Source organism: Phocoena phocoena, chromosome 18 (assembly GCF_963924675.1).
Source record: "Phocoena phocoena chromosome 18, mPhoPho1.1, whole genome shotgun sequence".
Classification (NCBI taxonomy): Eukaryota; Metazoa; Chordata; class Mammalia; order Artiodactyla; family Phocoenidae; genus Phocoena; species Phocoena phocoena.
Genome location: NC_089236.1, coordinates 11,464,329 through 11,490,711, shown reverse-complemented (window position 1 = coordinate 11,490,711; position 26,383 = coordinate 11,464,329). Strand labels below are relative to the sequence as shown.

At 37.5% G+C, this 26,383-nt stretch overlaps 1 protein-coding gene across 4 annotated transcripts in view; it reads right to left on the bottom strand.

The window, feature by feature from the left end:
- NBEA (neurobeachin) overlaps window positions 1-26,383 on the bottom strand; it is a 618,385-nt gene that overhangs the window by 113,766 nt on the left and 478,236 nt on the right. For all 4 annotated transcript variants that reach the window (XM_065896024.1, XM_065896027.1, XM_065896028.1 and 1 more), the window contains 2 exons: window positions 2,566-2,683; window positions 2,140-2,242 (listed from right to left, as the gene is read on the bottom strand). In XM_065896024.1, coding sequence (XP_065752096.1) covers window positions 2,140-2,242; window positions 2,566-2,683 — 221 coding nt within the window. The remainder of the gene's footprint in view (window positions 1-2,139; window positions 2,243-2,565; window positions 2,684-26,383) is intronic.

Below are 26,383 nucleotides of genomic sequence, written 5' to 3'. Positions count from 1 at the left end.
ATGAAGTATACAAAACTGAATTTTTAAGTATTTTATTAGGAAACTAATAATGAGTTGAGCCTTTGGGGGGAAAGCCAAGGGGACAACAAAAGAGTGTTTTAAGATAGAATTTCCAAACTTACTAAACATTTATTTTGTTTCCAGTTTTTCTATCAAGAAGAATGATCTTCCAAAAATTAAAGAGAGACCAAATGTGGTTAAAAGGAAAATAATGTTCACAGAAGGTAAGGAATATCGTACAAGAACTTCTGGTTATTTTTAATGAATTCAGGTCTGGACAAGTCTAAGAGTACTAAAGGAAATTAGAAAACTCTATTGGTAATCTTTGAAGAATCACGATCATTGAGAAATCTGCCAGGAGGCGGATGATTTTTTTTTTTTTTTTTTGCGGTACGAGGGCCTCTCACTGCTGTGGCCTCTCCCGTTGCGGAGCACAGGCTCTGGATACACAGGCTCAGCGGCCATGGCTCACGGACCTAGTCGCTCCGCGGCATGTGGGATCTTCCCGGACAGGGGCACAAACCCGTGTCCCCTGCATCGGCAGGCGGACTCTCAACCACTGCGCCACCAGGGAAGCCCAGATGATTATTTTTTAAAAGGAAAAAGTTAGGCCTATTTGTGAGTTCCTAATGTCAATTCCTGGAAAAATTCTTGACTTGATTAAACAATTTGTAAGTACTTGGGAAAGGAAGTAGTGATTACTATGAGTCAGCTTAGATTCAATAACAAGTCTTGCAAAACTAACTTCATTTTCTTTTTTTGATAGATTGAATGCATTTTTCTTTTGACCTGTATTTTATATAAGTACTTCATTATCTACTAATGTCTTAATTTAATATTGTCATTGAACTAGCAAATATCCTAGGCATGTGCATACATGTCAGTGAATTGGTCTTACACTGTGAACTTAATACGAGAATAGATACTTTGTAATGCAGGGTAACTCCAGTTGAGTAGCACTTAAAAAGCACCTTTGCAATTAGGCAGTGTGCTAAGTATTGTAGATTAAAAGATAAATGAGACACAGTCCCTGTCTTTTACATGTCTGTAGCCTGTTTAAGAGAAGATAGACAAAGATTAGTTTTCTTTTCCATGCATGCAGTGCTCTGCAACAATTCCCAGGGACTTAATGATCTATGTGGAAGACACTGTTGCTTGTCTGTCCAAAGCCGACACAGAAAATGTATTTTTTTCAGATAGGAAGTGGCAGGGAGTTGAGATATATTTCTCCTTGAATTCTAGGGGATGGTTTGGCTTCGTGTTCAGCATTCAGTGATTGTTTTAGGGGCAGGAAGGTGACCCCATTCTGGCCAAAGGGACCTGAGATAAAAATTGCTAAAGGCTTCTAAATATACTCCGTCCTAAAACACAGAAGTTCAAGAAGAAATCCTTTGTGTCTTTTTCCTACTTGAAAGCAGTTGTGTGAAGATGTGGTGTCTGGAGCAGTGGTGGTTATTTTGTGAATATGAGGCCAACTGAGAGTCCTGACATCACTGAACCTCTGAGCCAATACTAGCAACTCCTTCTTAACTCCACATCTTTCATAAAACAACCCCCCCGAAGCAAAACCCTTATTGTTTAAGCCACTTTTAGTTAGGTATTCAGTTACTTGGAGCCGAAAACCAGCTAACTGATATTAGTGATAAACATAATTACTATGTTTTCTACTTAGAATAGTATTTTTCAATAAAATAAGATTTCAAAATAATGCTTTTAAAATACCAAGATGAGAGATTTAAGAATGATTAAAATCACATCATAATTAATGACTATTAATCTCAACAAACTCTGAGAGTTTTATTACTTTAATGAAGAAGCATTTATACATAGCATTTATAAAAACAATTTATATCTTTTGTAAGATCTTCAGCAAAAATGTCTTAATTATGTGCCAGCTATAATATGCAATCAACTTTTTTACTTCCTCATTTATATATGTGTTAAATAAAATCATGCCCTATTCTGTCATTCTTAAAATAGCTGTTTTCATAACCTCTTTCCCTACAAATGACCTGCAGAGGAAGACAATTCCTTGATTTTCAAAATAATTATAGTGGTATAAACTTATTTAGATTTCCGTCATATTGAGATTGAAATATGTTAACAAACCATAGATAATGTGTAATGTGATATAATTACCTGGCTTGCGGCAAACCATAGCTGGTCCCTACTCCAACCCGAGGCAAGCTATAGACGACTTTTTTTACTGTTGCTTGATCAGGGAAATTAAACATAACTGAGGCTGTGGTAAGAAGAAAAAACATGATTTAGAAAACCACAGGAGAGCTAACCATCAATTTCAGAAATCATTTTCAAGTGCCCTTCATGATTTATTGGTAAAGGTAATGAATCTTCATGGAAAATCAGATTTCTGTGTAACTTTATCCATGAGAAATCTAGGATTAATGTTTTCAAGCAAATTAATTCTTTTTGTATTTTTACTTTAGCGAGGGCATATCAAAGAAGGAAATAAAACAAAAAAGTATCAAGTCAGTATCACACCATGTAAATGAATAACATCCAAATACGAGCACATTTTCTTTCAAAATACTTAAGGGGACTTACTTCGGTTCGCCATAAATACTTCCAAAGCAGTGTTTTGTAGAAGATAACGCCTTGAAAATACAGCTCGTATCTCGCTGAACATCCATTTTCCATGAAGTCCCTCAGTGTATGCAAGAACCTGAAATGAATAGTTTAAAGGGAAGTGTCAGTCAGTTAAATACGTGTCTAAGACTCAGTGTGACAATCAATATCTTAGACAGTGCTGTATAAAACTCAGTAAATTAGGGATTATCTTCCTGAATTCATGATATATCACAATATTGCCAATCATTTGATTCTGTATATTTGCAAATTTTCTACCTTTCTAAACTTTTAGTTGGCTCATGAAGAAATGAAGGAACATAAAAGTTACATGTTCAAGGTGACCCTGTGACTTAAAATAGAAAACGTGTTATGCTTTTGTGGTCTTCTGGACCATGTGGCCTGACATACACTTTTGGTTCTTTTCTAATGTCACTTTTCCTCCCTCTTCCTTGCTTAGCGAAAGCCCACTTAGCCCCAAAGTGTCCATGTGGTCAACCCCAGGCAAGGGGCCATGACTGATCTAAGCCAGGGGTCAAAGAACATTTTTGGTAAAAGGCCAAATAGTAAAAATTTTAGGCCTTGCAGGCCATCTGTCCTTCTCACAACTATTCAGCTTTGCCACTGTGGTGTGAAAGCAATCACAGCCAATGTGCAAATAAATGGGCATGACCTTATTTATAACAATGGCCTGAATTTGTTTCTGAGGTCAGAGTGTGTCTGATCCATGGTCTAAGCTAATCATGATAAAGTTATTCTTTGCTTTTTCCAAATTCCCTTGCATCTAGGGGCAAGGATATTTGACCCAGAACTGGCTAATGAGAACAAAACCAGTCATTTGGGGATGTTTCAGAAAAGCTGATAAAATGAGTCAAATGTAGCTGGCACACTCCTTTCTCTTCCTTGCTTGAATGGAGATATAATGGCAGAAACTATAGCAGCAATTGTGTAGCCATTAGAGGAAGGCCAAGGGAATCCCAGCAAGGTTGGCGCTAATATTGTTACTGAAACAGTCTCAGCAACTATCCATATCTGGACTTATTCTTCCATGATATAGATAAATCCATATTTGATTAACCCACTGCAATCAAATCTGCAACACTTTCCTTCCTGATAACACCGATGTATTTTAACAATACATAAACACATTCTCTACTTGCATGGTGTACCCTGTATATTCTACTACACTTATATTTGCTTCGGTGAAAGCAGAAACTAGTCACTGAGTTTTACATACATGATATTCCTTAAGGTTTGAGAACAAGTTATGAAGTCCTCTTTCACATTTCCTTTCTCTAGGAATTATATATCTCTGTGTGTATATTATATAACTATATTATAATTATATATAATCTATTCATCTTTTTATTGTTTGAAAATTCCATTTTCTAGCTCCTTAATTCAGTTTTCGTCTTCCTCTACACACTGGAAGGTTTTGGGAGGCAGTCAGACATCTGTTTAAATCATGAAACATTTTGAAGGCAGTCACAGACCTATTTAAAACTTGGCTCTGCTATTTACTAGCTATAGGAACTTGGAAAAGTTATTTAACTCTATCTGATTTTTGTCACCTGAAAAACAGTGATAATAATACTCATTACTGGTTAATTTAAGTGGAGACAAGGAATGTAAAGTGCATGGCCTAGCTATTGTTTAAGTTCTGTTTGTATGTCCTTTCTGTTGAGCATAAAGTGACAACTGTTTTTCAGTTTCTACATGTAAAACTTCTTTTTATACATTTCACAAAAGGATTACAGTGACTTGCCACAATTTACATTAATACATTCTTACCTGGGTGCAACAGTTTCCAGATTTGAATTTCATACACTAGCATAATTTTCTTTAAATGGAAAGAGTACTAATACAGGGTTGATAACTCTTATTTTGTCAGGTAGGAATAATTTTAAGACAGAACAGCCACAACAACAAAAACTATCTTTCACTATGACCATTATTTCACTAATATATGTATATTTTATATATATATATATATATATATATATATATATATATATAAAGGCCATTTGAAAACCCAAAGAGTAAAATGAGTATAATCTCAGAAAAAAGGAGAGATCTTCCCATGAAAGCTGTGTTGGCACCCTTATACTAAATCTGGTATGCCAGGAGGATGGATGGAGATTATATATATATAATGTATATTATATATAATATTTTATATATTATATATAAAATATGTATAATATTTATATATAATATGCATATTAGGCTGTATACAATATATATAGAGATATATTAGTGTGTGGGTATATATATAAACACATATATACACACACTAATATTATCTTTCTCTTTGGGAACCATGATGCAGTGAACATTTGACCAAGTATTCCTTTCCATTAAGCATGTTATCAGTTTATTTTACTTCTAGCAGGCAGGTGGCTCTCAAACACATAGAAGCTGGTTTGACTCCTTAAGTGCCCCATGCAAAACTGTCTTACCAACTGCGCCAGTTATCAAATTATTGCTTCCCAGCTCCAAATTCACCCTTAATTGTTTATCTTGTGAAAGTGAATCTGTGCCCTTTATTTTCCTTTGCTAGCCGACACCATGTCGAGGTCTATCAGGAAAGGACTCTGAAGAGATGATGCAGAAGAAAGGGGTTTTTCTTCCTGGTTCCGTGTGCTCACCTAGCAGGTCCCTGCAGAGCGTGGGCTTCTCCAGTGCCCGGCTCCTGCAGCGTGTGATGGCTGACAGCACCCAGTGACCAGCAGTTTTCTCCAGTAGCCCCCTGCCCCAGACAGTTTTGTAACAGAGTGCTCTGGTGAGAACCCTCCCATAAACAGATTCACCAACTCCCTAGAGGGTGGTTTTCGGGGAAGTTCCAAAAGGCAGAGCTCCAGCGAGCTCCCTCAGCAGGGCACCAGAGTGACTTCTATACCACGAAGGGAACTATAGCCATGTCCTCCCTAACAAGGCCAGGAGGCCTCTTCTTGGGTTCAATGTCAGCTCAAAAGACAGTGGCTGCTCCTCATATGTGCTGTTTCCTATATTTTTTAGAGTTCTTTTTATTTCTTACTAACCATTCCCTGTTTCTCCAATATCCTGTTATAATTTATAATTATTTCTGTTTTTATAAATTATAACACTTCCCCTGTTTAAATTGCTATGTGGCCTCTTTCTCTTGACTGGACCCAAACTGATACAGGAACTCAATCAGTTCTCCTACCACCGCTTTCACAGCTCCAGGTTGGGACCACAACGGTCCTCAGGGACCCTCAGGAGCAAGAAAAAAAGGAAACTGAGATAATCAGAGGAACTCAGTAAAGCCTGGAGGCAAAGGGTAAAAGGAGACAGAATAAAATTAAAAGGAAATTATTTTGCTAGCAGCTAATAAACAGCTCATGAGGCAAATTCCAAAAGATAGACCCAAAGGTCCAAGCTATTTTGAACAAGGGCAGCATCATCTGAACGAGTGGTACAGTCGTTACCAGAGGGGCCAAGGGAAAGAAAATTTTACTTTACAGTCACCCATGTGACAGTTCAGCTTTTGAAATCCTTTAAAGAAGCTGATAAAAGACAATGCTCTGAGATGTTCATAATTCCCTGCCGGGAAACCCAACAGAGCCTAGAGTCCTTTTGTTTTTTTTTTTTACAGCAAGCCACCTCCTACTTTCTCTTCTTGTTTCCTTCAAGATTGATTATGGAATGAAACTCTCCTAAATTTTTTTATTAAAAAAGTTTTGGCTGGCATCCAGCTTAGAGTTATCATGTACTAACCTCCAATATCTCTTCTATGACATCACTGTGTTTGAATTCTGTGCCTGGCACTTATTTATTTTTTTGCTTGTTTTTGTCAGTCCCCTCCCTGTGACGTGAAAGTTCCACGAGAACAAGGCCCTCATCTATCTATTTACTTCTCAATACACAGAGCTTAGAGCAGTGCCTGGCACAGATGTGCTCCATATACATTTGTTTGTTGAATAAATCAGCAAGAGAAACGGACGGAGATAATACATATGGGGAAGGTTACAAAGAGATCTTACAAAGTACGTGCATCTCTGACTCCTTTGCTGAACTGGAAAAAGCTTTCCAGTTTCGCCTCAGACTTCTCGTGTTTATTATCCTACTGGTGGAGCCCATCAGAGGTCTCTTCTGTCTTTAGATTTAATGAAGATCTAAACGAAGTGATCTAAATAGAATAACTGGTTTCTCTTTTCTAGTAGTTTAATCTGCACCCACAAGGAACTCTAGATTGGGTTATACCCCACCTTGGAAGACTCTGTCCCCATAAAAAGGATCCCTTCACTCTAGAGGGTTGCGCTAAGGTGTTTTAGTTCATAGACTTACGCCTTGCACTTAAGAAAAATGTATACTGAGGTGTGTCACAGAATATCATCTGACACCTCTCTTGAGCAACAATTTTATTCCTGATAAGTAATTAGACTTTTTTGTAGTGAAATTAATATAGATAGGATGGAATATAAAAAGTAAAAAAAAAAAATGATGAATGGTTGAGACAAACCACTAGCATTCAAACAAATTTTGTGATTGCCATGACCGCCTGGGACTATACCCTGAGTCCCCTTTCCTCTCCTCTCCTCATATGCAGCGAGAGGGTAACCAAGAGAAAGCTCACCTACACACACTTGGCGGCTCGTGGAGGCTTAAAGTTGAAAGCTGTTAGAATGGAGGCAGAGTGATCGGTTAGGACGCTGCTTCGGGCAAGTGATGAGGAGTTTAATCAGTTTGTATATGCTTCAAAAGTGCAAAGGAATATCATTTATAGTTGATTAAATACTGAGTTTATGGCATGTTTATATAAAAATCTGGGCATCAAGCCTACATCTGAAATATGACCTGATACTATAAAATTGCCTGTATTTTATTTATACCTCTACTAGTTACATAGTGTTCTGTAAGTTTCAGGACCTTCTATAATAACTCTTTAGGTTACTTTTTCATTATAGTCCAAGATATTTTTCTAAACCATATAAGTACTTTCATTTATACTTGAGGTTTGTGGTTTTGTTTTCTTTCTTAAGTCGACCTTCCCATATCATCTGGTTTGTGCTTGCTGGTCTCTCCAAATTATTTAATATACTATGAAATCAATCAACAAATGCTAACTAGCCTACTCAGTTTCATTTCACGAAAATTGAATAAAGATAACTTTTATTACATCATATAGGTCATAAATAAGAAAATTAAAGCATCTTGATCACAAATTTTATGCAACTTTGGTGATTTTCTTAAGTGACCACTGAGCTTTTTTGAGCTAAGGGCTTAATATCCAAAAGAAGTGAAGGGAGAGAGAGATCATGCTGGCTTTATACCCTGAGGTCTGTCCCACTCACTTATGAACTGAAGCGCACAGGACATAATATAAAACAAATGTAACAGAGACCCCTTGTAAACCACTTCGCCCAATGTGTGTTTAACACATATTATTTGATGATTGTGCTGAAGAAAAATAGGGTTGTTGTGCATTCATGTGTATCAGACATGCACATTTGTCAGAAACATGGGTATGGCTGTCAAATCAGTTTCATCTTTTTTTCTTTTAAAGGCAGCTAATATTGTGTGACCTAAAAAGTACTTGTTTAGTGACAGCTTTGCTGATCTCAAATCATCTGATGCATATATTAGAACAAGTATTTGGATATGAAAAAACTAAATTTTGCTTCAAGTTATATTTTCTGTTAAGAATTGATGAAAATGATGTGAACGGGTGGAGAGACATGCCCTGTTCAGTGTTCATGAGGCCATCATATCCAACAGACACTTGCAGCTTGAACAGTTTAATTAAAGGGCTGTTAGTGCAACGGAAAGCTGTAACTCCCATTACTTTAATACTTCTGTACGAGTTATCAATGATTCTGGATGGAACAAATATATTCAGGATGGAATAGCTCAAGAGTAATTTGAGGTTTGCGTTCATACGTGATCATCCCTGCTCTTTGCCCTTTTGCCAGATGAACGAAGAGGAGTCTGATGCCCAGAAGGAAAGCAGAACCACAAACTGGAAGAAGTTTGGGCTCTAAAATGACCATGTGGAAGATCACCTCTGGCTGTCAGTTACTGCCATGGTACACGGGGTGAGGAAGTGGGAAGCAGCAAAAACAGCAAGACGTTTGGAACTCCTTGCTTCCAGTTCTATCCACCTGCCTTCATGATACTATTTCCTCACCAAAGGCACGGAGAGCATAAGATACAAGAAATAATTATTTAAAAGTGTATGGAAAAAAGGAAATAGCAACACAATGGACTAGCCTCTTCTAATTGGGCAATGAATAACTCTCCAGGAAGTAAGTTAGGTACGCATAACTTAAGAGTAAGTTTCCAGATCCTTAACTTCTTAAAATCTATCTGCCTGAAAATGAACATGTGAGGGGAATACAGGTTCTCTTTCCCATCTCTCTTTTCCCACTGCCCTTCTCCAATTAACAAAAAAGGGTGGGGGGCTCTCTATGGTGTATTATCTGGGGTATAAAATCTGTTGAGGGGCTAGGAGCCTCAAATAACGGACAATTCAAAATTCTGATGGAAGTGCTGGAAAATTGTATGTCCTTAATGACTGGGTTAAAAAAAAATCTTTTTGCAAGTTAAATGGATTCCTAATTCTTTACTTTCAAAGAGTTGAAGTTGGATCTAATCAGGCTGTCAGTTGGGAGATAATTAAAAATAATTTTTCACGATAGATCACTAGGTGATTTCTAGCATACAACTTAGAAGTGGTACAAAAAGCTATATGAATACGGTGTAATAAAACTTCAACATCCTTCTATTTATTTACAATTTAAAACTGTGAACAAGATTTTTCAACATATCTACAAAAAATAAAGTTGGAAACTACAAAGAGGTATCACCACACACTGGTCATAATGGCCATCATAAAAAAGCTTACAAATAATAAATGCTGGAGAGGGTGTAGAGAAAAATGAACCGTCCTAGACTGTTGGCGGGAATATAAATTGGTGCAGCCACTATGGAAAGCAGTATGGTGGTTCCTTAAAAAACTGAAAATAGAGTTACCATATGATCCAGCAATCCCACTCCTGGGCATATATCCGGAGAACTATAACTTGAAAAGATACATGCATCCCAATGTTCATTGCAGCACTATTTATAATAGCCAAGACATGAAAGCAACCTAAATGTCCATCAACAGATGAATGGAGAAAGAGGATGTGGTATATATACACAATGGAATATTACTCAGCCATAAAAAAGAATGAAATAATGCCATTTACAGCAACACAGATGGACCTAGAGATTATCATACTAAGTGAAGTAAGCCAGACAGAGAAAAACAAGTATCAGATGATATGGCTTATATGTGGAACCTAAAAATATATATACAAATGAACTTATTTTCAAAACAGAAATAGACTCAGACATGGAAAACAAATTTATGGTTACCAAAGGGGGAAGGGATAAATTAGGAGTTTGGGATTAACATTTACACACTACTATATATAAAATAGATAACCAACAAGGACCTACTGTATAGCATAGGGAACAATACTCAATATCTTGTAATAACCTATAAGGGAAAAGAATCTGCAAAAGAGTTTTATATATATATATAAAACTGAATCACTTTGGTGTATACCTGAAACTACCATAACATTGTAAATCAACTATACTTCGATTTAAAAAAAAAGAAAATTAGAAGTAGCTTAAATATTGATTCCTGTATTGTTCTAGCAATAAATAATATTCATATTATTGAATGGTGGATATACTAACCATTCATCTCATTAAGAGATGAATTTCCAGTAGCATTTTACTTTTCATGTTTAATATTATTTTTCAAAGCTCACAATATATTTATGTTGTATGATTGTAAGCTGATAATATTTGTAATAATAATTTGTTCCAAATAAAAATGTTAAGCACGTCGAATTTTATGGCTTTAGGAATTAAAAATATTAAAATTTTAATTCACTAGTATATGCTTTCTGCATATTAGTAGAATATAATGATCAATAGAAGACTTTCAAGCATAAAATATTTTTAGAATAGATACATTTTGGGGAGGGAATCAAATGGAAATATTTGTTGAGTGAGAAAGAGGAATTATATAAAATGTCCATTTGAGAAAAGAGATTATTTGTACATTTTAAAGAGCATGATGATGGTAACCAAATCATTATTCTTTTGGATATATTTGATTCTATTGGGCATGTCTGAAAAGTGAATAAGAATTTTATTTTAAAATATCAATGTGTAGGAACGTGTTGGATACCACGTCTTTAAAAAAGTTTTAAACTTACGAAAAAATTTAAATGTTAACTTAAACATGTGTAATATGGTATAAAATACTTTACAGGGTAGGTGAAAAAAAGGGGACAATTACAATGGACCCACCCTGTACAATAAAGAAAACCTCAAATATCTGATGGAAGAGTCCTACTTTAGCCTCTTATCCAATCAATAATGAATACAGTCATCAAAATAAAACTGTCAGGGGTAGGCACTATAATCAGTAAAATCTAAAATGGACCAAAAAATGATCATTGAATCAAAGCTTTTCACTAAAACTTAGATGGAAAAGAATCAATCCTGATGAAAATAAATAATTCATGTAATATAAAATTGAAATGGAAAAAACTGAAAATGGCTTAACTGTGAAGTAAATGAAAACGACCAAGAAATTAAGCTAGGGACTTCCCTCATGGCGCAGTGGTTAAGAATCCGCCTGCCAATGCAGGGGACACAGGTTCGAGCCCTGGTCCGGGAAGATCCCACATGCCTAAGAGCAACTAAGCCCGGGCGCCACAAGTAGGGAGCCGGCGAGCCACAACTACTGAAGCTTGCACGCCTAGAGCCCGTGGTCTGCAATAAGAGAAGCCACTGTAATGAGAAGCCTGTGCACCGCAACAAAAAGTAGCTTCCGCTCGCCGCAACTAGAGAATGCCCATGCACAGCAACAAAGACACAACGCAGCCAAAAATAAATGTAAAAATCTAAAAAAAAAAAAGAAAAGAAATTAAACTGGCAAAATGATGGTTTTCAGGAAATACATTTTCAATGAACACTGAACAATATATACTATATTGCTATACTTCTGAGGTTAAATATTCATAAACACAGCCACTATCACTACATGGCTTAAAATTACAGGGTCAAAATATCGTATAATTGGGAAAAATTTAGGCAGCCCACCTACAGAGAGCTTTTTATTTCACAACCTTTCATTTTGCTCTAATTCATGAATTTATGTATCTGCCTCTCCCAGATTTAAAGCCTCCCTAGGGTCTGCCTCTCTTACTAGCTGTGAGACCTCAGGCAAGTTAGTTCATTTTTAATTCTTAAGTTTCCATATCATAAGATGGGAGAAATGATAGTACCTAACCTCACAGGGTAGCTGTGAGAATTGAATGAAATAACTCTTTAAAAAAAATGCTTAGTACAGTGTCTGGCACACAGGACGTGCTTAACAAACGTTAGCCTCCTACTCTAATTAATGTCTACTTTCTTGGGTGTATTTGTACAGACATACACATGAACACTCACTCAGCGCGCCTCCGGTTTTAACTTTCATTAATGACACTGCCAGCAAGGGAGGAGAAAACCTGGGCCATAGCATATGACCTTTAAAACCAACAGCCACAGCTCTTGCTTCCTTGGTGGCAGTTTGCATTCTAGAAGTTTTCCGAAATCACAGTACTAACCTATAACTAGAAAGCCTAACTATCTGGGACGTCAGCTACCACTCCCATTGTTAGTAGTGATAACTCTAGGAAGGTTTCTTCCTATCTAAGAAACAGCCTATAATCGGGCCAGCTCTTGCTACCAAACTTGCCCTCATGATTTATCAATTAATTTTTTAGCGACGCTCACTTAACAAGTATTTATTGAAGTACCACCATGAGCCCCTGGCGAATGAGAGGCAGAGTCCCTGACTTCAAAGAGTTCAGTCTCTTGGAGACTCACCAGCGGAGGTCTCCAAGAGACTGAACCAGGGGAAGGTGGGGGAAAGCAGGGAAGGAAGAGGGTCTCAAGCAGAAGGAACATGTATGTAAATATGGTGCTTTGGGGAATGCGTCCAGGAAGTCTGGAACATAGATTATAAAGAGAGAGGTGAAAAATAACATTAAAATAATAAAAAGTGGATAGGGAGACAGGATGTGGGGCTAGATCATGTAATTCAAGTTAAAAGAGTTTGGTCTGAGAGCAATGATGAGCCCCTGTGCTAAACAAAGATGTGAGATGATTAAATTCACACTTTAGAAATCACTGCTGTGACTACAGTGTAGAGCCTGTTTTGACTGGAGAAGGGCAATACTGTTTCAATAATCAATGCAAATGCTATTTTATAGTCATTAGTAGAAAACCATGAACTCTTTCAAAAAAAAACGTATTATTTGTACCACTCCAATAGTATCTCTCACACTGTGGGAAGTACTTTAAAAATGATTTTATTACATACTTCCTCCCAACTGTAGAGTTCATGAGGGTAGAGACTAGGTTGATGCCATTTTGTAGTCCTTATAGAATCAGCACATGAAAGGAACTCAATCAATTTTGTGGAATAGAATATTTTAAAATTTAACTTACAAACTTTGATTTGCAGCTGGAGTCCTCTGTGCCTACTTCATCTTCAAAGGCATGTAACTCTCAAAATTACAGTAAAACTCTCAAAATTAAAAAATGATATTGGCAAGGTTGCTTCATTTTTGTCCTGCTCGTGAATGTTCCCATGTGTAAATATTATGTATTTGGCTGTGTTTCCTCATTTTCTCAAATTTGGCAAACTCTGAAATCTTGTATTTGTCCCTCTGCTGTAATTTTACAAAGGGAAGGGATGGGGGAGGCAGAACGCTACACTATTGGAAGGAAACTATTTTCTAGTTTCTAACACTCACTTTCACTTCCACACTTTCCTTTGTATTATTCTGCATAGTGACAAATTTTAATATATATTTAAAACAAATATGATATATATATTTAATATGACAAATATATTTAAAACAAAAAATGACAAATTGTTATATATCTCCAAATAATCCTATCAGATTATTTGGGTTTCTGGGTGAGAGGTTTTTCTTTGAATCAATTTGGTAATAGGGTCTGATTGTGTAGATACTATAAATTACCAGCACAAATTGTTTTCTGTTTTGGGAAATATTTCTTACTAAAGTTTTAGGTATAGTAAGAAATGATACAAGATTAGACGGGGGAGTTGCAGTAGTTATTGCTGCAATAGTGAAATCAGTCTTAACAGAGCAGACATAATGGAGAAGAACTGCTTTTCACTAGAGATCTAGTTATGGTAAGGAGAGAAATCTTTTAGAATATTAATTTTTTTTTTACTTTCCAATGTTTATTTTAGAAAATGTAAAACAAAAAATTTAAAAGTAGTGAGAAATGCATAATGAAGAGAGAATTTTTTTAAATTTAAGGGCGAAACATTTTTCTCTAGTTAACATTTATTTATATCTTCCTGAAAAAAAACGCCATGCAATACAAACATTAGTGCACTTTTTAATTCATACCCATTACAGCTTCAAACACTTAAAAAAATTTTGGATCTCAGCACATCAATGAAAATCCTAATACAGTTTAAAAAGCATATATATGTATGGTATGTAAGTATTTAAGAAGTGGCCACTACTAGTATTAATAGTGGTAGAAAACCCCATATTAAACCACAAGGTGCATTACACCCAGCTCTTACGTCGTAACCATGCTGATCACTTTCAGCTCCCAAATGTGCCATGTTCTACTCTGTCACGCTTCTGTGCCCTTGAACACAGTGTTTCTTCCGCCTGGCAGATCCCTCCCTATTCTGTTCTTCTGATTAACTCCTATTAACGACTAAGCAAGAAGAGCCTGCTGCTCCCTCTGAGAACCCTCTACCCAACTCTGACACTCACCAAACCATTATTACCACGGTTGGTTTACTTGCAAACCTGTGAACCCACTGATAGCCAGAATTTTCAATGCATCTCTGCGGTTTTCATACGTAGCACAAAGCCCAGCACAGAGCAGTCATTTATTGGTAGTGATTAATTATGAATGCTTTTATTGATCTATATTTAGTAATACTCATGTACAGAAAAGCTATCAATTTACAAGGTCTATATTAATTAAAAGCCATCCTATTAAGGTAGTCCAGAGTTGATTCCCAATTTATTATGTACTGGACAGGACATGGAAAGTGTCCCCTCCTGGTAAATTCCTTTTTACCATGTTGATTACCTGACCCCACCACTCTGGCCTTGGTGGACAGAACCGGGATGGACAGCTCATATAAAGTAGTTATCTAAGTATCAATAGAGTAGCCACAACTAGTGGCCGTGAGAATCCTGTCCATCACAGCCATGCTATTATGAATGCTGGCAGGCTGACCCCATCAGATAATCTTTCTTAATGATTCCAATGTGAGATATTCAGAGAAAATTTTAAGCAGGAGGGTGGGAAGAAGCCAAAAGATGGAGAAGGCAGTCACCAGAAATCATAAGGCAGCAGGAATTCTGAGGAAGCAGAAGCCAAGACATAAAGAGATGAGCCTAATGGTAGATGCAGCCATCTCCTGCTCCAAACACATCTGGGACCACTTTGCTCTCTTGGCTCCAGTCCCACTGGTCTTCTTCCAGTCTTCTGTCCATACCATGTTGTTTTCTGTCACAGGGCCAATGCACACATTCTTCCCTCTCTGGAAACAGTTCCCCTCCCCTATCTGCCTACTTCACTTCTACTCATCCTTGAGCTCTCCTGACTTCCTATTTTCGCAACCGACCTCTCCCGCTAGGTAAAATCGCCCTAACACACACTCTCATAGCACCTCACGAGAGAAGGTCTCTTCACAGCACTTACCGCAAACGCAATTTTGCACATTTATTATGTAATTTATTAATGTAATCTCCCTCACTCTGTGGCCATTTGTTTCTGCTCACTACTGTATCGCTTGGCACAGTGCCTGGCACATCACAGAAACTCAATAAACATTCTGTTGAATGAATAAATTTAAGGTATATTTAAAGTCAGTTGGTCTGTAGTAGCAAAAATATAAACAAAGACAGAGAGTAACCAGCACTATAATGTTGATGGGTGGCTGAGGTTGAAGGGACATTTAAGACTCAATCATTGGAACTCAGATGGAATTCCAGTTTTGAAGAAGGCCTGATGAGACATTCCCATTCGTACTTTACTATGCTTTCCTACCATAAACTCTGTAGTAGACACTACTGCTCACCCACTCAGGATCCACTCTGGCTTCCCCTCCCCTCCACCTTCCTGACTAACAGAACCCTGATGGTGTTCAGTTAGTGACCTCTTCCATGCACTTCTGAGCCAGGGCGCACCGACCTCATGGACAGTTCCAGAGGTGATCAGGCTTCGAAAAGTGTCCCCATTCTTAAGAGGGCACCAGTGAAAGAGATGCTCCCTCTTTCCTCTAGACATTCCTGTGCTTAGGTTGATTTCGAGGAGTGTTGAAGTCACGTTGCTATTGGTGTGAGAATGAGGACAAACCAGGGATGACAGAGTAGAGATGGGGAATGAACCTGGGTTCCTGAAAACATCCAGAAGCAGCTGAATCAATCAACCCAAGACACTAATATAATTCAGGACTTACTATTTTATGATAAATACACATATACACACATACATACATATATACGTATAAAGCCATTAGAGTTAGGGTATCTATTACTTGCCGCTGAAAGTTTTCTGATGCAAACTCTTGTTACCTGATGTAACTTTCATGCCTCTGTTATTTGAAGAAGGAAAAAGCCTGACTAATACACAAACACCCACACACCCCACAAAATAGGAGATCGCTGTGCCATCTGCTCATGTTCCTGTGAACCTAAACTAAAACTAAACTAAAAAATAAAGTCTATTAAAATTTTGAAAAATATGCAGACATTGGGGCTTCCCTGGTGGCGGAGCGGCTGAGAATCTGCCTGCCAATGCAGGGGACACGGGTTCAAGCCCTGGTCCGGGAAGATCTCACATGCCGCGGAGCAACTAAGCCCGTGCGCCACAAGTACTGAGCCTGTGCCTTAGAGCCCGCGAGCCACAACTACTGAAGCCCGCGCGCCTAGAGCCCGTGCTCCGCAACAAGAGAAGCCACCGCCATGAGAAGCCCGCGCACCGCAACAAAGACCCAACACAGTCAAAAATAAAATAAATAAATTTTTAAAATATATGCATGCATTAAACATTTCCATACTTTGTATATACTCTTGAATAGCTTCCCCTCCTTGTCTGCCTGATAAAGCCCTACCATGTAATAAAAACTTGCTGTTCAAAAAACATTTCCTCAAAAAACATTTACCATTTATCAAGGATCTGCCAGGTGGGTGCCAGGCTCATCAGGAACCAGGAAGACAGTATGGATGTGAACAGTTTTTCAAGTTTTAAAGACTTCTCTTTTTCAGTGAAAATTAGTAACTGAAGACTACTTTCCTACAATACCAGTTCAAAGTTTTCAAAGTGTGTTTTTACTTGAAAACCTGAGTATTCCTGGGCACTCACCGGTGCATCCTTGGGGTTCATAAGAATCTGTTTTTCTTTCTCTCAAAGGGAGATCTCTTCTCGAATTACTGTCTCCCAAAGATCAGCCATAGAATGAAACCCAATCTTCATGCAGGGAATCTGCATTTGGAAAGTCCTTTAGATTGGGTCTTATTTTAATGTGTATCTGCTCACCACAGGATGAGGGTTACCCTTGACACATTTCTTCATACTACCAGTATGGAGCAATAAGCATGAACTTTATTAGCACTTAGTTTGGTGGACTAGGCTCATTTTTTACGTATTGGACATTAGAGGATGATATATGGACTGAAGTCTGACTCAACCACTTCCGAGCTGTGTAACTTGGGACCGTTCCCTAACATAACTGGGACACAGTTTCCACTTACATGAAATGCGAATGATCACATCCACCGTGGTATTAAATGAAAAAACATATAAAGTGTCGAGTGGAGAGGTTGGCACAAAGGTACTGCTACATAAGTGTGTTGAACAAATGAACTCACAACCTCCCCACCAGGACCTTAAGTGAAACCCGCAGTCAGGAGTGACAAGAGCACCCCCTGCTGTGGTCTCAGCCCAGATCCTTTTCCTGTGTGCATTGTTCTCTGATCCACACTCTGCTTCTGCAGTTCACATTGGTTCAACTGTCTGGTTATTTGCAAGAATTTGTTCTTGTATTCTACTTCCTAGATGACTTTGAGTGTTCTGTCTGCTGTGTTTGAAGTTTAATCTGTAAAAAAAAAATCTTACTGCTTCAGCTAGAGACAATTCAGCTACTGAATTCCCTGTGTTATTTTTATTTCCACTCTCAAATTTCTATATTATAGGATAATTAACAGCTCTTCAAAAAATGCAACTCAGTTTAAATGTAAACAGCTCGGTAAACACCCCTTGCTTTTACATGAACGTCTTCCACAAATATCTGTAATTGGAGGCAAAAGGAGATTTAGAGATCTCCCAACTCTTGTTGGCAATGAAAATAGTATTTCCAGGGTTAGGCATCCCCAAAGGACTCTTCTACACCACTGAAATGTCCTAAGACTACTTTTCTTTCTTCTGTTTACTTTATATTCCTTGGTCGTAAACCTGTGGATTTGCAGCAAAATACTGCTTTGCTGAGAACTTGCCATTTATCTGTTTTACCTGATTATCACGGTCAAATACCTCTTCCCAGGCAAAGGCTGTCAGCAGCACATATCATTTGTTCACCAAACAAAAATTTAGCACCTACTAGGTTCCAGATATCGTGCTAGGTGATGGGAAAACACGGGTGAATAAGACAAGGATGGTCCCTCCTTTTACGAAGCTTGTACTGTCTATTAATGTCTTTATAATTGATTGATATAATAATTCTATTTTACTGGGATGTTGACAAAAATTAAATTGGTTACTGTATTTAACAAGTGTCTCCACTATAAGTACCAGAGATCCCCTTTCTATAGGCAAGAGGCTGTCCAGAGCATTCCCTGAAGAAAGGATTAACTGAAACATTGATTTCAAACTTAGCTCTCAATGAATGGTAGCTCTGCTGATTACTGTGATGCCACTGAGACCATTAAAAGGAGCGCAGTTATAAGATTAAATCTGCATTTTAGAAAGGCCACTTTGGAAGCAGTGAGGGGGAGGACTTGGAAGGATGCTAAACTGGAAATCTGCATTGTGCCGGTAGGAAATGAAGGAAGTCTAAACTAAGACAGCTGCCGTAGGTAGGAAGAGAAAGGGAAGGAGTATAAAGATATTTATGAGACAGAATGAATAGGACTTGAATGTTTTTGTTTTGTTTTATGTTGAGGTAAAGAAATGAAAGGAATTAAAACTGTTGTAAGATTTCCTGGTTCCAGTGACTACGTGAGTGGTACTCTCCACCACGTTCTGGGATTAGGGTTACTGGCAGATGACGAGTGTTGTGAAAAAGATAAGAGGTTCAGTCCAGACGTCAGATATGACCATCACTCCACTTGTGACTGATGGTCATGCTTTGCACAAGCATGAACTTGTGCAAAGAAAATGTGTTGTCCACAAAAACAGTTAACCTATCGACACTTGGCTACTTTAAAGAGACGATAACAAGTAAATAAAATATTAATAAATTAAGTATCTAATTTGTTATTAAAGTTTTGCTCTCCACTAATAACATAAATAAACCTAATGGGACTTCCCTGGTGGGGCAGTGGTTAAGAATCCGCCTGCCAATGCAAGGGACACGGGTTCGAGCCCTGGTCTGGGAAGATCCCACATGCCGCGGAGCAACTAATCCCATGTGCCACAACTACTGAGCCTGCGCTCTAGAGCCCATGAGCCACAACTACTGAGCCCACGCACCACAACTAGTGAAGCCTACGTGCCTAGAGCCCGTGCTCCACAAGAGAAGCCATTGCAATGAGAAGCCCGTGCACCTCAATGAAGAGTAGCCCCCGCTCACCGCAACTAGAGAAAGCCCACGCGCAGCAATGAAGACCCAAAGCAGCCAAAAATAAATAAATAAATTTATTTAAAAAATAAACCTAATAATATTATTTTCTCCAGATGTGGAGGTTATTTATAGGTCTCAGCCTTAACCCCGTCTTAATGCTGAGTGTTTTTCCCCTGGTGCTCGCCACAGTGTCTGGCACACAGCAGTGAGGGCAGTTCCATGGAGCTCCACTGCATGTTTCTCCAATATTCATGTTTTAGTAAATAAATAAAAATGTTTACTAGAGACATCCACATAACAAACTAATTTATAAAGAAGGTAGCTCTTGTGTTATAGAATTCTACATGGGAGATGTACTATGGAGTGTAAATATATTTAGCTAATTATAAGTTATGTCATATAGTTAACAATTTTTTTTTTATGCCAGAGCAGAAAGATTCTTGTTGGGTAGGTAGGTAAATTAAAGTGATTCTTATCCTTATAACTAATGCCCCTATGACTTGGGCAGGGGGCATTCCATAGAGGAATAATCTAGATGGGAAGTAGGGAGAAAAGGAGATATACCTATATGTATATAATTTCCATAATATATGTCTATATGATGTCTAATACACAAAAATAGATACCTGATATTAACTGTACTATTTATCAATAATCTCCTCCTATAGACATTAAAATTTTGCTTAAAAAAAAGTCAAACTGGACTTCCCTGGTGGCGCAGTGGTTAAGAATCCGCCTGCCAATGCAGGGGACATGGGTTCGAGCCCTGGTCTGGGAAGATCTCACATGCGGTGGAGCAACTAAGCCCGTGTGCCACAGCTGCTGGGCCTGCGCTCTAGAGCCCGCGAGCCACAACTACTAAGCCCGTGAGCCTAGAGTCCACGCACCGCAACGAACAGTAGCCCCCGCTCGCCGCAACTAGAAAAAGCCCACACACAGCAACAAAGACCCAATGCAGCCAAAAAAAACAAACAAATAAGTAAATTTATTTTTTAAAAAAGTAAAACAGAAAAGTCACAAACTGTACAAATGGCTCTTTCTTTCTTTTTTTTTTTTTTTCTTCAGTACGCGGGCCTCTCACTGCTGCGGCCTCTCCCGCTGCGGAGCACAGGCTCCAGACGCGCAGGCTCAGCGGCCATGGCTCACGGGCCCAGCCGCTCCGCTGCATGTGGGATCTTCCCGGACCGGGGCACGAACCCGTGTTCCCTGCATCGGCAGGCGTACTCTCAACCACTGTGCCACCAGGGAAGCCCAAAATGGCTCTTTCTTGATTAAAAACATGATTAACCTCACCCAGAGTAGAAGTGAAACTATATGGGGATGTTATTTTTAGCCACAAGATTGGCAAAAATGTAAAAGTTTAATAATACTGAGCTTGTAAGGAAAACAGGCAATCATAATACTGCTGGTGGAAGTGCAGGTTAATATAACTTATATCGAGAAAATTTTGTCATTACCTATCGAAAACTTCAAATACATATTCCCCTTGACATAGCACTTTCATTTCTAGGAATTTATCCTGTGGATATACGCCCAAGAAAGCAAGATGAAATATGTACCAGATTCTTCACTGAAGAATTGTTTATATATAAAAAAAAAAGGAATGGAAGGAAATGCCCATCAATGGGAGGGAGTGGGAAGGCGCTAAATCAAAAAATTATTAAATAAAAAATTTAAAAAATAATTTAAGTATGGACTAAGCTTACATTACTCGAGGTGGCTTTAAAAAGAGAATACAAAGTTACAAATAAAAATTGGCTATGTAAGTGAATATTTAGAATGAGAAAGAAAATAATTACAACAAATACTGGAGGCTTAGAAAATGTAGGTTGTTTTTTTCCTGAAGTCTCTTAAGGCAATTGTGTAAAGTGAGATGACAACACAATCCTTGGCAACTCTTATCTCTCACAAGGCCCTGTAGAGTAAGGGGCCCTGATGCTGAAGCTTCGTTAGCTTGTAGATTACAGTAAAACTACAAGTAAATCTAGGTGCGTCAATGATGATGCATATGCTCAAACTAATTTCTAATTATTGCCATTTTTAAATTTAATTTCTCAATATACATTTTAAATTTCTTTTTATAAATGTGCCAATATAGATCAGAAATGTCAGGTATGTCTTAAAGAGGTAATAACTTCCTTAAGTTTACCATACCTATAACAAAGCTCTTTGACATCACAAGCATTATATTTAGCATATATTTAATATTAAGCATATTAATTTATTTTAATTAACGTTAAAATAATATATTAATGTCATTTTTATTAGTAGTAAAATACCTAATGTATGTTCAACGTTATATTTCAAAGTATTTAAAAGATCTTTGGATATACATGGAAAAATACCTATTTTCTTCCCCATTTAAAAAAAAAAAAAAAGAAAGGATTAATGCTTTCTTGCTTAAGGACTGATGTGCCTGTGTTCAGCTGCTTTAAACTAGCTCTGCCTGAAAGGTATTTTTCACGTGATGAGGAAAAAGATATTTTAATGCATTTTGAAATAAAAGTTCTAACCTCTAATAAATACCTAAGCATCTAAGCATTAAAATGAAATTCAACAGTAAATCAAAGCTAAATAAAAATTACATTTCCTTCAACTTTTTAGCTCCAAGATAGGGTTTTACAAAGTAATATTAAAAAGAAAGTTTAATATATGATGGCTGACAATTTCAAACTAATCCCTACTCTACTTTCTCTTTCTTTTCTGAACCACCGAAGCAAAGTCCAATAGACAGCAGAAGATGAATCTCAGGTCCAGTACAAGCTTTTCAAGCCTAATCAAATGGGTGTAAAAACATACATAAAAAGATGAAAGTACTTTGCTTTTACATATGGCAAAATAAATCAGCGAAAAGCTGAAAAACGAAGTGAGATGTTCCATAGGGGCAGGTTAAGTCTGATGCTAATGCTTACTTAAAATGGTGACAGTCTGGAGTGGTGAAGCCTTGCTGGGCTGCTTTAATTTCTCCCTGGAATAGCTCTCTCCCAACCTTCTGCAGCACATCAAAGTCTCAGGAGCTCAATTAAAATTGGATTATATTGAAATGCTCTATCTATGGGAACTGTGTGCTCACTAACACTTTTCTCTCAGTAATATTCCAGATGACAGTTGCCCATCCCGATTTAAACAGTTGTCATAGAGACGGGGAACTAAAGCAGCAGAAACTAACAATACAAAGGAAAGGTAAGGGCTAAGATTTCTGTGAATGAGGAGCTTGCTTTTTTTCAGCAACACAGTTTATTACACCAATGACAAAGTACAAGAGACACAAACAGTATTACATTTTGTGTCTTGCACGTGAATGGAACGATAACTAACGGTAGCATTACGATTATGTCAAGATATACAGCCAAATGTTTCCTATTTGGGCATGTTCTGCTTACTAAAAACTAAAATCAATTGTTTCTCCCAATGGAAAGCAGCTATCAGACACTATGAGAGTAAAGAGACTGCCCGTGGCCAGCAAGTCTATAAAGTAAAGATGTCAATATCTACTTTTTAATTGCAGGTAAACCCAGAAAGAATAATTTCTTGGCTAAAGATTTTTCTTTTTCCTTTCCAACAACACAGTTTTAAAAGTTTTAATTTGGGGTTGAAATGATAAATTATGACCTGTATGCATGTATGTTTCCAATGCACACCAATTTTTGGTAAATCCGGTTAACTTTAAAAAGGGCCCTATCATTGACATTAAAAAAAAAAGTATTTCTAAATTTGATTTTGGAATTTATTTCTGGTTTTAATTAGCAGGTATTCTATAATCTTCTATAATTTCTTTTCCTGACATCAAAGCCTAACAACATGGGTGGAAAACTCTGTCAGCTCCCTAAAAGCCCAAGAATGAAGACAGCTTAAATTTCTGGCAGTTCTAAAGAGCAATGTATTTGAGAGTGTGAGCTGCTACTAATGATACTATGTTCTCATGTAGATGGCATGTCTCTGGCACTGGGAAAACTCTTAACCTTTCTTGTAATTGGCTTATCGCAAGTCTTAAGGTTGTTTTTCCAACCATTGTGCAGATCACTGTGGAAATAAACGAACTATTGCTCTTTTATAGAGTACTGTGTTGTTTTTTGCTTTTAAGATCTCAATACCTGGGGTTCTTTTTGTCTTGGGAAGACACTGTTAGGATTTTGAAGTGGCAACAAGGCAGAGTGCACAAAGTGCAGGCCAAGAGGGAAGGAAACAAAAATGTGTCAGAAAATCTAAAAACCGCACAGATCAAAATTTGTCAAAACAAGGCCCTGGTTTAAACCAACAAGAAAAGGCCCCTAAAGCTTGGGACTTGACAAAGCACAGACTTTTTACTTATTTATTTATTTATTTATTTATTTATTTATTTTTAGCCCAGCTGTAGAAAACACCATCTAATGAACCTGTCTGGGGCGGCTGTCCCCATCCTGTCAGGCATGTCAGGAAATGACAAGCACTGGGGACAGGCCGCCGCCAGTCATAGACAGGCCTGCCAGCTGGAGAGTTCAGCCCCAATCTAATCACACCACCAGAAAATAACTTTCACGCTTTCAGCTTGACAGGATGGACTCGAGGAAAAAAAATTAGGGTTGGAAACAATGCTTTTTGTTTCAATTACATATCATTTTTACACAGTAATTAAAAGGAATCTACTGACACACACAATCCATGTTACTTCATATTAATGCAACAAAATGTAAATGTCATTATTAGAAACAGATATAAAGGTTACTTTGATAATATGGACACAGAAATGGGAAGTAAGACCACCTCTGTCTCTTTCCATACATATGCTGTATCATATTGGAAATTTAACACTGTTATCAGTTCAGTTTATTGCTATGATAATTGGTTATCTTCAAAGAATTTTCTTGTAAAGATCACCAGGTAACAGTGGTACTGATTTTATTTCTTGTGTTTTGAAAACCAGTATGTATGAAGAGAGTAATAGGATAAAACTAGTATTTTCACATGGCATATTTCCTGCATTTGTGATGTCGGGAAAAAGTGTCATTATGAACAAACACAATCCAGTGAAGACATTACGACTTGGATTGTGTTTATATTATACAACTTGACACAAGGGACTCAAAAGTGAAGCACTGTGATAAAAATCACAATCTGATTAATTTCCGTGAATCAGGTCGTTGTTTCAGCAGCAGGTAGCTCATCATATAAGTATGCTCAGTTTACACGTAACTGAAGTTACATGTAATATGTGTAGGTCAACACTTTGTTCATGACATGACCACATATAAATAAATGATCATATACAAAATATACCTACACTCAGTAGTGCTTTTCAGTCACATTTTCCAAGGGGTAACTGCAAGCATTGGCACCAAAACAAAAAAGTCAAACACAAGGTTCTGTGTGTGTTTGTGTGTATATAAATGCACAGAACAGGTTGAAAGTGTTATTTATTCTGATTGCTAAAAGTAGACTCCCACTGCCACTTATTATTATTTTATTTTTTTTAATTTTTTTTTGCGGTACGCAGGCCTCTCACTGCTTTGGCCTCTCCCGTTGCGGAGCACAGGCTCCGGACGCGCAGGCTCAGCGGCCATGGCTCACGGGCCCAGCCGCTCCGTGGCATGTGGGATCTTCCCAGACCGGGGCACGAACCCGTGTCCCCTGCAGCGGCAGGCGGACTCTCAACCACTGCGCTACCAGGGAAGCCCCTGCCACTTATTTTTAAAGTCATGAGTCACAAGATTCAATTTAATGGTAGTAAAATTACACTAAATATTAATATATTTGAAATATATTACTGAAAATGTCACTACTGAAAATATGGAGTTGCCATCTATGAACGGCCATTCACTAGTCTGGCCAACTCGGTTAACTTAAGCAACCTCTCTGAGCCAGTTTCCTCATCTATAAAATGGTGAAAATGATGTCTGCTCCACAGCATTGCTGTGGATTAGATAGGGGGCATAGGGTATCTAGCACAATGCCTAAAATACGTGATTAACAAAGTTACTACCATATTTCACTTAAGAGAATCCAAAGTACAAACCATTAAAAACTGGGTTTTACCCCCTAAAAATAATACTCCCTCTGGAGAGCATATGGGGCTAGATATTGCTTCTACTGTATAAAGGACAAGTTTTTCATAATAACCCAATCACACTGAAACCACAGTAAGTAAACAGAATGCAGTACCCAAGATGGGAATATGTCCAAACTATGGTTATCACCCTTACTCTCCCAAAAAGGACCATAACAACCTCAATGAATACAGGAGAATAGGACTTGCTGATAGCTTCTCCGTCCTGATAATTGAGGTGAAGTGGACATGCATTTAAAATTTCATATTTTCTTACACAAAATACAAGTTTCTAACATATAATGATTTTATTCAAGCTTTCATGTATAATTTTATCATTAGTTTGCTCAGTACTGCTTTCCTGCTGCATTATTTAATTCCTTTCAGTCATGTAGGAGAGTAAGGAGAGCTATGGCCTACTGACCTCAATTTTCACTTAAAGAAACAAATTTCTTTTTTGCAAACTAAGACAATTTTTCTCCTGTCAACCTTGTTTTAAAATATTAACCTTATTCCCATTACAGTAAATATTCATATTTGTCATCCAGATTTGCTTACAATTGCAACTTTAATCAAGTTATGAAATTGCTTGTCCTTAGTTTACCTATCTCAAAGAAAAGATGAAAAATAAATATTTTCAATGAATTATCTTTGCTACTCTGTAAATGCACTTAAAAACATCTTTTTTATTTCTGTTTGGCATCAACTAACATCTGGAAAGAGAACAAAACAAGGCAAACAGAGTCTGATTATAGGTTTTCTTGATGATAACTAGATACACTATTTCTGGAAATCTATGGCCTGCCCTTCTGTTAAAAGCCATCATAATGGATGTACTTATTCTTGGAGTAAAATTGTTGGATATATGAAAGACTAAAAGTTCGGTAGGAAGTCTAAATTGAACATGA